At 56.1% G+C, this 11,459-nt stretch overlaps 1 protein-coding gene across 4 annotated transcripts in view; it reads right to left on the bottom strand.

The window, feature by feature from the left end:
- RAB20 (RAB20, member RAS oncogene family) overlaps nt 1–6,909 on the bottom strand; it is a 27,840-nt gene extending 20,931 nt beyond the window's left edge. For 2 of the 4 annotated variants that reach the window (XM_047720397.1, XM_047720401.1), the window contains exon 1: nt 6,052–6,494. In XM_047720397.1, coding sequence (XP_047576353.1) covers nt 6,052–6,223 — 172 coding nt within the window. In that variant the 5' untranslated portion in view covers nt 6,224–6,494. The other 2 variants (XM_047720398.1, XM_047720400.1) reach the window with 2 other exon arrangements.
- Between the last annotated feature and the right edge of the window lie 4,550 nt (nt 6,910–11,459).

The following is an 11,459-nucleotide window of genomic DNA, read 5'->3' on the forward strand; positions in this document are numbered from 1 at the left end:
CCCAGTCGGCTGAGTGTCAGACTCCGGATTTCCGCTCAGGTCCTGATCTCAGGGTCCTGGGATCGGCCCCGCACCGGCACAGTGGGGAATCTGCTTCAGATCCGTTCCCTCTGCCCCTCCCTCTGCTCACACAGTACGCACACTCTCTAACAATTAATCTTTTTGAAAATAATAAAAATAAGTAAATAAATGCACATATACATATCTAAGAGGTTGTTTACTTGGTTACCTCTTTCCTGATCCTTTGGTGAATGAACGGGCTTTCAATTTTGTCTTATCTGTTCCCTTGGGCATTTCTGGGTTGTTCTTTTCTTCAGTTCCAACTCTGGAGAAAATAAGGCAAAAAGAAAACCCAGGGAGCCCACCACTGTGTCACTCTGTGGATCTGGAAATCCCACCAGCCTGCCTTCACTCCACCTTTGAAACGAACGCTGGAATCTTCCTAGGCCAGTGGGCACTTGACAGCAGGACCAGGAAAATCTGTCGTCACAGTGATGAAGCCATTCCCATAAGAAGAAACAGTCATGGGGCGCCCAGGGGGGCTCAGTCGGTGAAGCGTCTGCCTTCAGCTCAGGTCATGATCCCAGGGTCCTGCGATCGAGCCCCACGTCGGGCTCCCTGCTCACTGTCTCTCTCTCTCAAATAAATATTTTAAAAATATACAAATAAAAAAGAATGAACCGTCGTTTAAGCTCATCTGTATGTACGCGTGCGGACAGCTGTATGTACACATTTTTGTACAGAAAGAGAAGTTATGAGTCACAGCAAAGCAAGAGGGCAAGTCCGAGATGAAATCCGAAAGCCTAGACCATCCTCCAGACACATTAAATGGGCTTCAGGCATGAGTTAACAGTATGGTTGGCCTCAATTAGTTAAATTCTCTGGAATCAGCACCACGCGAGTGAGCCTAAAATACCTCCTCCCGCCCCCAGAGTCCTCGGAGCCCCTCCAGGAGGACTCCGGGCCGACCTCCCAGCCCCCGCACTGTTCACAGGCGTCCTTTGTCCGCTGAGGTCTCGAAGGATAATGGCGCCTTGTCTGCCCCGCTGAACCCAGAACCCTGGCTTTCCTTCCACCTGTCTTACCACCCGCATTCATATTCCGGCCACCGTTTCCGATCGGGAGAGCAGAGGAATTCTACAAACGTGGCCCTGCACCCAGAGGGTGAGCCCTTGAAGCCTGCGGTAACGGGACAGATGGGGACCCGCCCCCGAAGACACGGGCTTACCCACCACGCGGGCTCTGCAGCCTTGGCGTCCAGATCTCAGAGGTAAACTGAGATGTTTTTCCAAGAACTGTTTTTAGTGGGGGCTCATATGATCTTAAGTCCAAGCCCAACCCTCACCCCAGTCCAGTTCAGAGTGGACCACACAACCCCCCACCACCGTTGCTTTTAAGTGACCAGGGTTCCCTAAGGACTGAATGCCGGTCTACAAGTGCATCAGCCTGGCTGTGGGCCGGTAAGACCTCATCTATGCCGACAGCTCAGTCTGCTGACCTCTGGGAAGGGATGTCGTCTGCCACATGCCCTCCCGTCACACAAACACCAACCGCTGGGCTCTGGGCCACCAGGTTCGGGCCTCCGGAGCCAATCGGCAGCCGCGCGGACGTCATCAGAGTCAAGGGAGATCTGAGTCCTCCAACCTCAGATCCGGCTTGCACAAGCTGTCCATCCGCTTCGGCACCACGCTCTCGGGGCTCCCAGAACTACACAGTCCTCCCAGTCCAGGCCAAAGGGTCAGCGATCAGCAACTGTGGGGTCCCCGTCAAAGAGAGCTACTCTCCAGCTCATCACAACACCAACCTTTCCCTGTCACTCCCTGGATCCAGGAGCAGCTGCCTCCAGGGAAAGCTGGGGGCTGAGGCGTCTACACACCGGGAAAGGGGGACGATGGGAGCTCCCGGTCCTCACAGATGGGCCGTCTCCTCTGGTTTCTTCACCAGTGGGTGTGCCCCCCCATCCTTCCGACGCTCACAGGGCAGAGGCCCTCGGCTCTCCCACGGGGCCCAAGACCTCTCAGAAAACTTCACGGGCACCACAATGTCATACCCAGACCTGTGGCATCTTCTCCTGGGTTGCACCAAAGTTATCTAAGAGAAAGACCTTAAACCGTCACTTCTGAGATGCAAGGATGGTTTGACATCCTCAAATCAATGTGACATATCCCATGAACAGAGCAAAAGAAAAGAATCATCATCGTCTCCGTAGATGTGGCAAAAACATATGACAAAACTCAACACCCATTCATGATAAAAATCATTAACCAATTAAGGATGGAAAGAACACATCTCAACATGCAGTCATTACACCAACGGCTCTGAATTTCCCCCTCTCTCTGATCTCTCCATTTACTGCAGAATTACTTACAGGGGATCCGCTCAAGCCTCTCTTGTCCTACTGTGACAGTCGTGGTCCGAAGCACCCAGAGCTAGGAGATGGTTGGTTCTTCCTCAAACACCCACAGAGCCCTTCCTTCCAGGTACTACAGTTCAAGCACCGGCCAAGTTCAGCCACCGACTGCTGGCAGCGCTCCGGGTGGCGGCTGCAACCACCCCATCTCATGGAGGAGGAATATGATGTGCAGACACACAACACGCACAGGATCGCACACGTGGCCAGTGGCTGCGGCCGGCAGAAGGGCACACGCCACCCCCACGGGCACCCCGCAGACACGTCCCAAACCCTGGAGCCTGTAAGAGGTTATGCTATGGGGCAAGGGGGACTAACATCGCAGACAAATTAAAGTTGTTCACCAGCTGACCTTCAAGAGAAACAGGGGAACCCAGTGGAATCATGGGGTCCTCTAAATGTTGGGGAGGGGGCTTGACAAGTCGCGGTCCGAGAGACATGATGACAGACACCACAGCCTTGGGGATGGAGGATGAAGAAGCCACGGGATGCGAGCAGGGAGCTAGAAAAGATGCCAAAACAGGCTCCCCCGGACCCTCCAGAAGGGAGCGCAGACGGCTGACACCTCAGTTTTAGCCCGGTCAGACCCATTTAGGACTTCCGACCTGCGCTTTTTAAGCCACTAAGTTTGCTACTGAAACAGATTTTCGTCCTGGGAGCGGGGACTGCTGTGACAACGCTGGACGTGGCTCTGGAACTGGGCAACAGAAAGAGGCAGGAAGCACACGAGACATGTGATGGAAAGAGCCTGCCTGGCCGTGCGCAGGCCGTCAGAAGTACGGATCTAACAGCCCCGCCAGCGAGGGCGGAGGAGGAAGACGGGAGCGGGGGAGAGAAACCCGTATTGTCTTTAGGGGACGCCAACCCGGCATGGAGACTTCAGGTAGAAACACGGGCGTTAAGGTGCTGCCACTGCGAGCTCAGATGGGAACAGGGAACGTGTTTCCAGAGGCTGGAGGAAAGGGGACTGAGTGGTCCAAACCGGTCCTCGAGGGACGGATCCTGGGGGAGAAACACTGAGCCTCACCCGCCCCCGGAAGCTGCAGCCTGAGGAACGAGGAAAGGAGGGGGCGGCGAGCCTGCAGGGCTCTGGGGACGGAGTTTCTCTGGATGATCTGGGGTGAAATGACGCCACTGCCTTCCTTGCTGCCCCTCGCCGCCCCCCCCCCCCCCGGAGTCAAAAACCCACGAAGCTACCGCCCCGGGCGGTATTTAGCCCCGGGTGGAGGAGGGGCTGGGCTGACTTCACCCAATGATGGGCACCATCTATCCAGACTGTTCTGGCCAAGACAGCGGTGGCGGATTCCGCTGGGGGCCCATCTCGTCCCCGGGCAACGACCTTTGGCTTCCAGAACGTATCAAACCTTCAGGGTGGTTGCCCCACACCTGTCTGCCAACTAGGCGAAGGTCAGAGCAAGGCACCACGAGAGGAACACACAGCACCTGGACAGACCAAAGTCTGAACCCCTGAGCTCCTGCCAGCCTCCACGGCCCCATGCCGGACGTGGACGTGACCTTGCCCACTTCGGAAGGCCTCTTGTGTCCCTGAATCAGGTATCTATTAACCAGCCCAGCAAACCTCTCCTCCCCGCTCCAGCTTCCGGCAGGACAAGAGTAAGTCTCTCCAACCCTCCTCTCACCTCTACTACAAAACAGTCTGCCACCGCACACACCCTCCCAGGCCCCCCCTCACCCACCTCCCACGACCAGGGCCAGCACTAAAACCACCCTCCAGCGGGTCCTCACCCTCCACCTTGGTTATGGAAAGTCAAATGAACACAGCTTGAGACACAATGTCTGTGGGATGGGAAGGATGTTCAAGAGGAAGACAGAAAAGCCAACCCACAGTGGCGGGGGTGCCAGGCACAGAGATGGCCTGTGTCGGCACCAACGCCAAGCCTCGGTCACCCTGTGTGTGTGCACACAGGTCAGCTGTGTGGGGACCAGGCCTGGCCACCCCCGCCGCCCCAGGAGCCTGACCCGACGCACACTAAGGATTTCAGGAACAAGAACGCAGGAGCCAGGAAATGAGTCGCCGTCCCCGGGGCTGAACAAGATGTCTAGGCACAGCATCTGCTGTATTACAAAATCCTCTGGTGATCAGGGTCCCCGCTGCGTCATGTCCTGGTCACTGAAGAAAGTGGCCAGCCAAAATTACTTTGCTAGTTCACAGTCTTGACACCAGAAAGCCTGCTTGGCACCAAAGGTCAGCTCCCATTCCAGAAACCCCACCTCCCACGGCAGCCGCCACAAAGCTGCTCAGTTGGGGACCCCAACGTCAATCCTGATCTTCCCCTTGTAAACCAAGAACAGCAACGAAGGCCAGCTAAAGGACTGACAGGGCCAGCCTCGCACAAAACAGGCAGCCAAGTCACTTCAACGTGAAGTGACTTCTGGAGCTTATGCTCCATCCCTACCAAACGCTTAGTGCTACAAAATCAGCTTCAGGGAAGCATCTGGGAACGTGTCTGTGCAGCCTGGAGAAGAGAGCAGGGATGGGTACACCTGTCCGTGGGAGACGCTGTCTTCACAGCGTGACTACAGATCATTTAGTCAGCCATCAACCACCGCACTAAAAGGGGCCGCACGAAAGGAAGCAGGACGGAGCAGGGCAGATGGGCATCCGCGAACTCCATCAACTCCACTGTAAACCGGGAGCTAGTTTGAATTTTGTCTACCCAGCAGAGCAGATGCCCAGGCTGGCAATCGAAACTTTCTAGACGGGACCTTCGGTATTTACGTCACTTCTGAAAGTGCTGGGCCTGTGGAAGTCAAGCGCACTGAAAATGCGCCCAGCGATTCAGCGCCTTTATTTACCTCAAACGCCCTCTCCCTCGTCCTGGGGAAGGAACCCTCGGATAGGACTGTCCTTACCAGTGCATTTTTGCAGAGTGAACAAACCGAAAGCCTGAATCAAGACCCTGTGATGCGTTCTTTTGGAAAAATCACAAAAACTGCATGTACTAAAAACAATTCATTGCTATCTTAAAAATGCTTCTGCAGAAAACCGCGTCAGAGCCCCGGGACAGACAGGAGCCGAGATCAGGCAGGTGGCAAGTGAAGTGGGAAACGCAGATGTGGTCCCCCTGAGCCGGAGGTCTGCGCTCGGCTTCCTGGTCTCTAACCAAACCCTGAAAGCCTGCCTGGAAAGCTCTGAGGCTCAACTTCCTCTTTCGTGAAGAAGGGGTCATTACACTAGCCGTGCTCAGCCCTCCAGCTGGTTGGGGGTTATCAAAATAGATCCCGTCCATGAGCTTGGGGCTCCCGTCAGCAGGATGGTGGGGCTCCGGAGCCAAGCCGACACACAGGGTACACAGACACCAGGAGCTTCTCTCTTTGGAGTGTCACCTGTCATGTCCCTAAGACCCATGGAGAGGCTGAAGTTTCCCACCGAGCAAAGAACAAGCAGGGACAGAGAGGGGCCCAGGACGGCCTCCCACTGTGCCTAGGGACCTGATCCGATCTGGAGATGGGGTCACACGCAGTGCGAAGGCGGGACCCTGTGCAAAGGGCCCCAGCCTTGGGGGAAGTCCTGCCCTGCCCTGAGGGGCCCTGCCCTGGGACAGCCCGGCCTTGGGGAAGGCTTCTCTCCCGCCGCGGGGCCCCAGGATGGCGGGCCCCCGAGCGGTGTCCGCCCTCACCTGCGGTGTCCCAGATGGAGATGTTGTAGGAGCGCCACTGCTTTAGGTAGAAAGCACCGCCCACCGTGCTGACCGTGTCCGGGAAGCGCCGCTCCATGTACCTATGCAGCAGCGACGTCTTGCCCACGTTCATGTCCCCCAGAAGCACGATCTTCCCATCGGGCTTCCTCATCTTCCCGCAGGAAGCCCCCCTCCTGCTCCCCGCGCGGGTCCGGCCGGTGAGCGCCGGGCGCCGCTGGAGCAGCCGGTCGCCGCCCCCCGAGCGCCGGACCCCGGGACTCGCGAGGACCCAGACTCGCGGAAACCCGGATTCGCGGAGACCCGGGCTCGCGGGGAGCCGGAACTTGCGGGACCCCACCAGGACCCTCCGGCTCCGCCGCCTGAGAGCGCGGAAGAGGAAGTGGGTCTCGCAGCCCGGGCAGGGGAGAAGAACCCAGCCCAGCGTCCACCTGGGGTGTCCAGAGCGCGGCAGTCGGCGCCCGTCGGGGGCGCCCGGGCCCCGCCCCGGGCCCGCCCCCGGGCCGCCCCCGGGCCCGCCCCCGTGGCCCCGCCCCATGCCCCTGGCCTCGTCCGGGCCCCGCCCCGCCCCCACCTCGCCGGCGCCCGCATTGCCCTTGGCTCCTGCACGGGACGGCGGACTCAGCCCCGCGGGCAGGGCGGGTGGTGCTCGGGCCCGAGGGTCGCTCGGGCAGGTCGCGCATGTGCCCCGCGGCACCGCGGAGGAGTGGGGTCCCCTCGCCGGCGGCGCCCCGAGGAGCACCGGTGCGGCCCTGCCAGCCCGGTGAACGGTGAGCGCGCGCTTCTGGGCCGCGGCCTCCCGTGTCCAGGGAGCCGCTCGTGCCGATTCCTCCCCCAACGCGGAAAAGTTCGGAGCGAAAACTTGCCTTTGTCAGTGACAGCGCTGCCGGCAAAACCTCTCCTTCCCTTTTCCAGTGGGCCTGGAGCGCTGCCGAAGTGCGCGCCGTGTGATCTGGTGTTCCGTTCGGAGAAAGCGCCGAGGCGAGTCGGTGCTGGTTCGAATCCTGCTGGGGGGTCTGCTGAGAGCGCGGTGTGTGCCGGCGGGCCCCCGAGGAGAGGCCTGGGGCACTCGGGCGCTGGGACTCAAGGGCGCAGAGGTGGGGCGCATCACACTCGTGAGGTGACGGCCACACCGACCTTTCCTAAGTCCTGCTCGCTCGGTCCGGAGGCCCCGTGCCGCGGTTCCCGCTGGTTCCCGCTCGCCGCCCCCTCTCTGCGCGTTACCTGCCCTCACACGCTGCCCAGGGGTTTTGGAGAGTTCTCCCGCCCCCTGTTCTCTAGGGCCCTGTCCTGCGCGGTTTTCCTACTGCGATCTGGAATGATCTGGAATCGTACCGCTTCTGCACACGTGGAACTCTGCAGCTTTTCCCTCCAGAACGCAAACTCCCTGGGCGGAGAACAGAGGCTCAAAGGAAAAGTAGATAAAAATTGAACTTCCTTGTAACCCGCAGCCCTTGACCAGTGCTTGAGGCAGGCGGAGTCCTCCTCCAGGAAGCTCCCTATCTTAATGTGCCTTGCTAGAGGGAAAAAGGGAAAAACAGCTCGGTTTGAGAACAGCCAGGCTTCCAGGGCTGGAGGCTACGGGAGCATCATGAAAATCCTTCCTCCCTTTGTCTTTACCTCCCCCCGTTCCAAATATCCTCAAGATCCCCCAGCAGCTCTTTCTGCCCGCAAGTCCTGTCGCTTTGCTGTAATAAAACCACCTTTTTGCACCCAAGAAGTCTCAAGAATTCCTTCTGGACCTCCAGCTCCAGACCCCGACATTTCCACATGATCAGGAAGGGACTTTTTGTGGGGTGCTTACCCGGGAGGCTGGTGAAGCGGATCTTGCACCCTCCAGTCACTCAGGAAAGCTTTGAGTCAGGGGCGCCTCGGTGGCTCCGTTGATGAGGCGTCTGACGCTTGATTTGGGCTCAGGTCATGATCTCAGGGTGGTGGGATCCAGCCTGGCGTCAGGCTCCGCACAGGGCATGGAGTCTGCTTAAGATTCTCTCTCTCCTTCTCTCTCTGCCCTTCCCCAGCTTGTGCTCTCTCTCTTTAAAAAAAAAAAGAAAGCAAGCTTTGAGTTAGGAAAGAGTGGGTGAGTTCACCATCCTTGTGAGCCCAGAATGTGTGTCCTGAAAACACATGGTGACCAGCTATGCCATACCCTCTGGGTTTGCTCACCTGGGCAACCCCCCAGCCGCCCAGCCGCCCATCCGTGTGGGCAGGCCCCTCCTCCAGGACCCCTCTGGTGAATGCCCCCCACCCTCCCTGCCCTCCCAGCAGTGAAGCCCCCCGCCTTCTAACCAGCTCATTATATTCACTATTATTTCATTCTTAGCTCCTGCAGTAATTTTTTAAATTCCCTGGGGGCAGGGAGCATGTTTTAAGTGAAGTTTAAACTTCATTTCAGCTCAGCATGCCTTTCTCAGCTCCCCATCATTCACTAAAGGTGGGGCTTTGAGCTACCAGGGTCTTTGGGTTTTGTCCTCTGGTGTCTCCCAAGTTCCTAGAACTGGGCCACGGTCTGTGCTCCAGTCACGTGTATTTGAATACATTTCATTAACTGGAGGTTGCCGCCCCTTGAAAACCTGCTGCTCTCGGAGCAGGTTTGGAGGAGACGGATGGACCCAGGACCTAGCCCAGTGCCTGGCACATACAATTCGCTCAGCAAGTCGGGTAAAAAAATTTTTTAATTGTCCGGCACTTCAAACAACTAAATTCAACCACAAGAAAGTCTCCGTATCAAATTTCAGCCACTCCTAAAAAATGACGGAAGATTGTCAACCGCCTTATTCCTGTTCAGGAGCCTGGAGGGAGGAAGGAGGCAGATGTCGGCTGAGTCTGTTTCAGGAGCTACTTACCTGCCAAGGACCATGTTTATTCTGCCTGGGCTTAAACCACTGGCCTAACAGGCTAATCCTTTTTACAATTGCTAGATGAAATGTTCCCAAGGCCAAGAAAAATAGGTAGCTTCCTTTTCAAAGAGATGCAAACTGAGCAATTCTAGGACTCTCCGCAGTGAAAATACAAGAAAAAAGAAAATGTGGTTGCTTTCGTTGGATTTTGCACAGCAACTCGGTAGGTGCCTTTGATGTCGTTTCTGGAGGAGTATTGGTGGTGAGATCCGGAGCCCACAGCCAAGAAAGAATTCTTGAGCCGTCTTTGGTGCAAAATGGTGTTTTTAACTAAAGTTCAGGGACAGGACCCAGGGACAGACAGAGCTGCTGCCCAGGGGTTGTGAGGAGCAACTGACAGTAGGCTTCGGGGTTGGGGGAAGTAAAGATAAGGGAAGTTCCGGAAGTGCTTTCATGTGTTACAGGAGACTCACAGGATATAGGAGGCTTGGCTATTCCCAAACCAAAGTTGTTTGTCCCTCTGGCAAGGCACTGAGATCAAGTCGGGAGCTTCGGGGCAGAGCCCTACACTCTGCTGCCTCTAGTATTTGTCAAGTTGCTGCAGGTTATATGGACATCTAGTTGGTTTTGTTTGTTTAAAGATTTTATTTAGTTATTTATTTGATAGAGATCACAAGTAGGCAGAGAGGCAGTCACGGGGGTGGGGGGTGGAAAGCAGGCCCCCCACTAAGCAAGAGCCCGATGCAGGGCTCGATCCCAGGACCCTGAGATCTTGACCTGAGTGACCTGAGCCGAAGGCAGACGCTCAACCCACGCAGCCACCCAGGCGCCCCTGGACACCTAGTTTTATCTACATTTCTTTTGTGCCTCAGTTTCCCATATCACCTTGCTGTAGAATACTTTTTAAATACCTTTTAAAGTATGTTCTTCCTCCTTTTGAAAAAGCAAAGGAAAACAAACAGCCACAAAACCAAACCCTGCTTGTCTGTCCTATGCTCACTCAGCGGGGAGGAGCTGAAGCACTAAGCCCTGACCTACATGGGAACAGAGCAAGGAGAAAGACCACCAACGGAATAAACAAGCAAAATATATAGTGTCCTAGACAGTGACGAAGTGTTAGATGGAGAAAAACAGAACAGGAACGAACGGTACACAGAGAATGAGGCCTGAGGGCGGTTGCAGGGCGTTCCATTATAAACAACGTGTCTTCAAGATGAAGTTTTCGGAAGGGTTAGGAGGTGATGTGTTGAACATCCTTCATCTGTAGGAAGAAAGGTTCACATGGAGAGCAGTGAGTGCAAAGGCCCTGAGGCGGAAGCCCACCTGGTAGGCTTGATGGACCACAGGAGGTCAGAGCAGCTGGAGCAGGAGAGAGCAAGTAAGCTAGACATCACGTCTGTGAGGAGGAGGGTGGGGGGAGCAGGAAAGGACACTGGGGTCTAGAGGTCATCCTAAGGGCTGTGTCTTCTACTCTGAATGAGATAAAAGGATACCAGAGGATTCTGAGCAGGGGAGAGACAGGATCTGTCCTACACAGGTCGTCCAGGTGGCCATGGCAGATGCAGAGACCTGGGAGAGACAATGTGTGCTGGAATTAGCGTGATAACAGAGGAGCGTTCAAAGCTATTAGCAGTCTGGGTATATTTTGAAGGTGGGACCTAGAGGATTTGCTCTGAATTGTATGTGGAATAGAAGGAGGGAGGAGGGATAGAGAGAGGAACCAAGGACAAGCATGTGGAAAGTTGGGGTGCCACATCCATCTTTATCAGCTCAAGGCTGCAGCAGTCCTCCAACCTCAGCACGACCACGGGCCTGGGACCCGGATCCCTCTTGGTGGCAGTGGCAGTGGTGTCCTGCGATGTTTAGTTGCCTTATGAGGGCAGCCAGAGGGGACTGTGAGCAAACAGCCTCCCTAGGGTCCTGCAGCTGATGCAGCGGAGGACGTGTGGAAGCTTGAGGTCCCGCCCTCGGCCACACCTGCTGGGCCAGGACCCCAACCTTTACACCCATAAAATACTGGTCTCCTTTTCTGTCGTTCATATCCACAAGACCCACCTCGACTTCAGAACAACAGTGCTGTGTCTGTAAGCTGTTCTCTGAGTGAGCCACGGGCAGGGAAGTTGCTACCCTCCCTGGGGTGGACCCAGTGGGTGGAGCCCTCAACTGAGACGGAAGTCAGTGTTGCCTACTTGTTCTGCCATTTCTTTATACTCATCTCTTCCTGGAGGGATTGCCAGGTCAGGCGTACCTACTCTGTGCCATTTAGGATTAGTTTCCCACGGACAGGGATAGAAAGCCCCAAATAAATGGAGTTTAAAAGAGACATTTCTCTCACAAAAAAAGTTCTGAGGTAGACCATTTGAGGCTGGCCTGGCAGTCTGTACTACAAAATCTGCGGGACTCCTTCCAGCTCACAGCTCTGCCAGCCAAGAGGGGACTCTCATCCTCCTCCTGCGGGTTGGACCTCCAGCCATCACACCCATGTTCCAAGCAGCAGAGTGAGGAAGGGCCAGCCAACTGGCCAATGTCTGACACGTGACACTTTTGTTT

The sequence above is a fragment of the Lutra lutra genome, chromosome 3, assembly GCF_902655055.1.
Source record: "Lutra lutra chromosome 3, mLutLut1.2, whole genome shotgun sequence".
Taxonomy (NCBI): domain Eukaryota; kingdom Metazoa; phylum Chordata; class Mammalia; order Carnivora; family Mustelidae; genus Lutra; species Lutra lutra.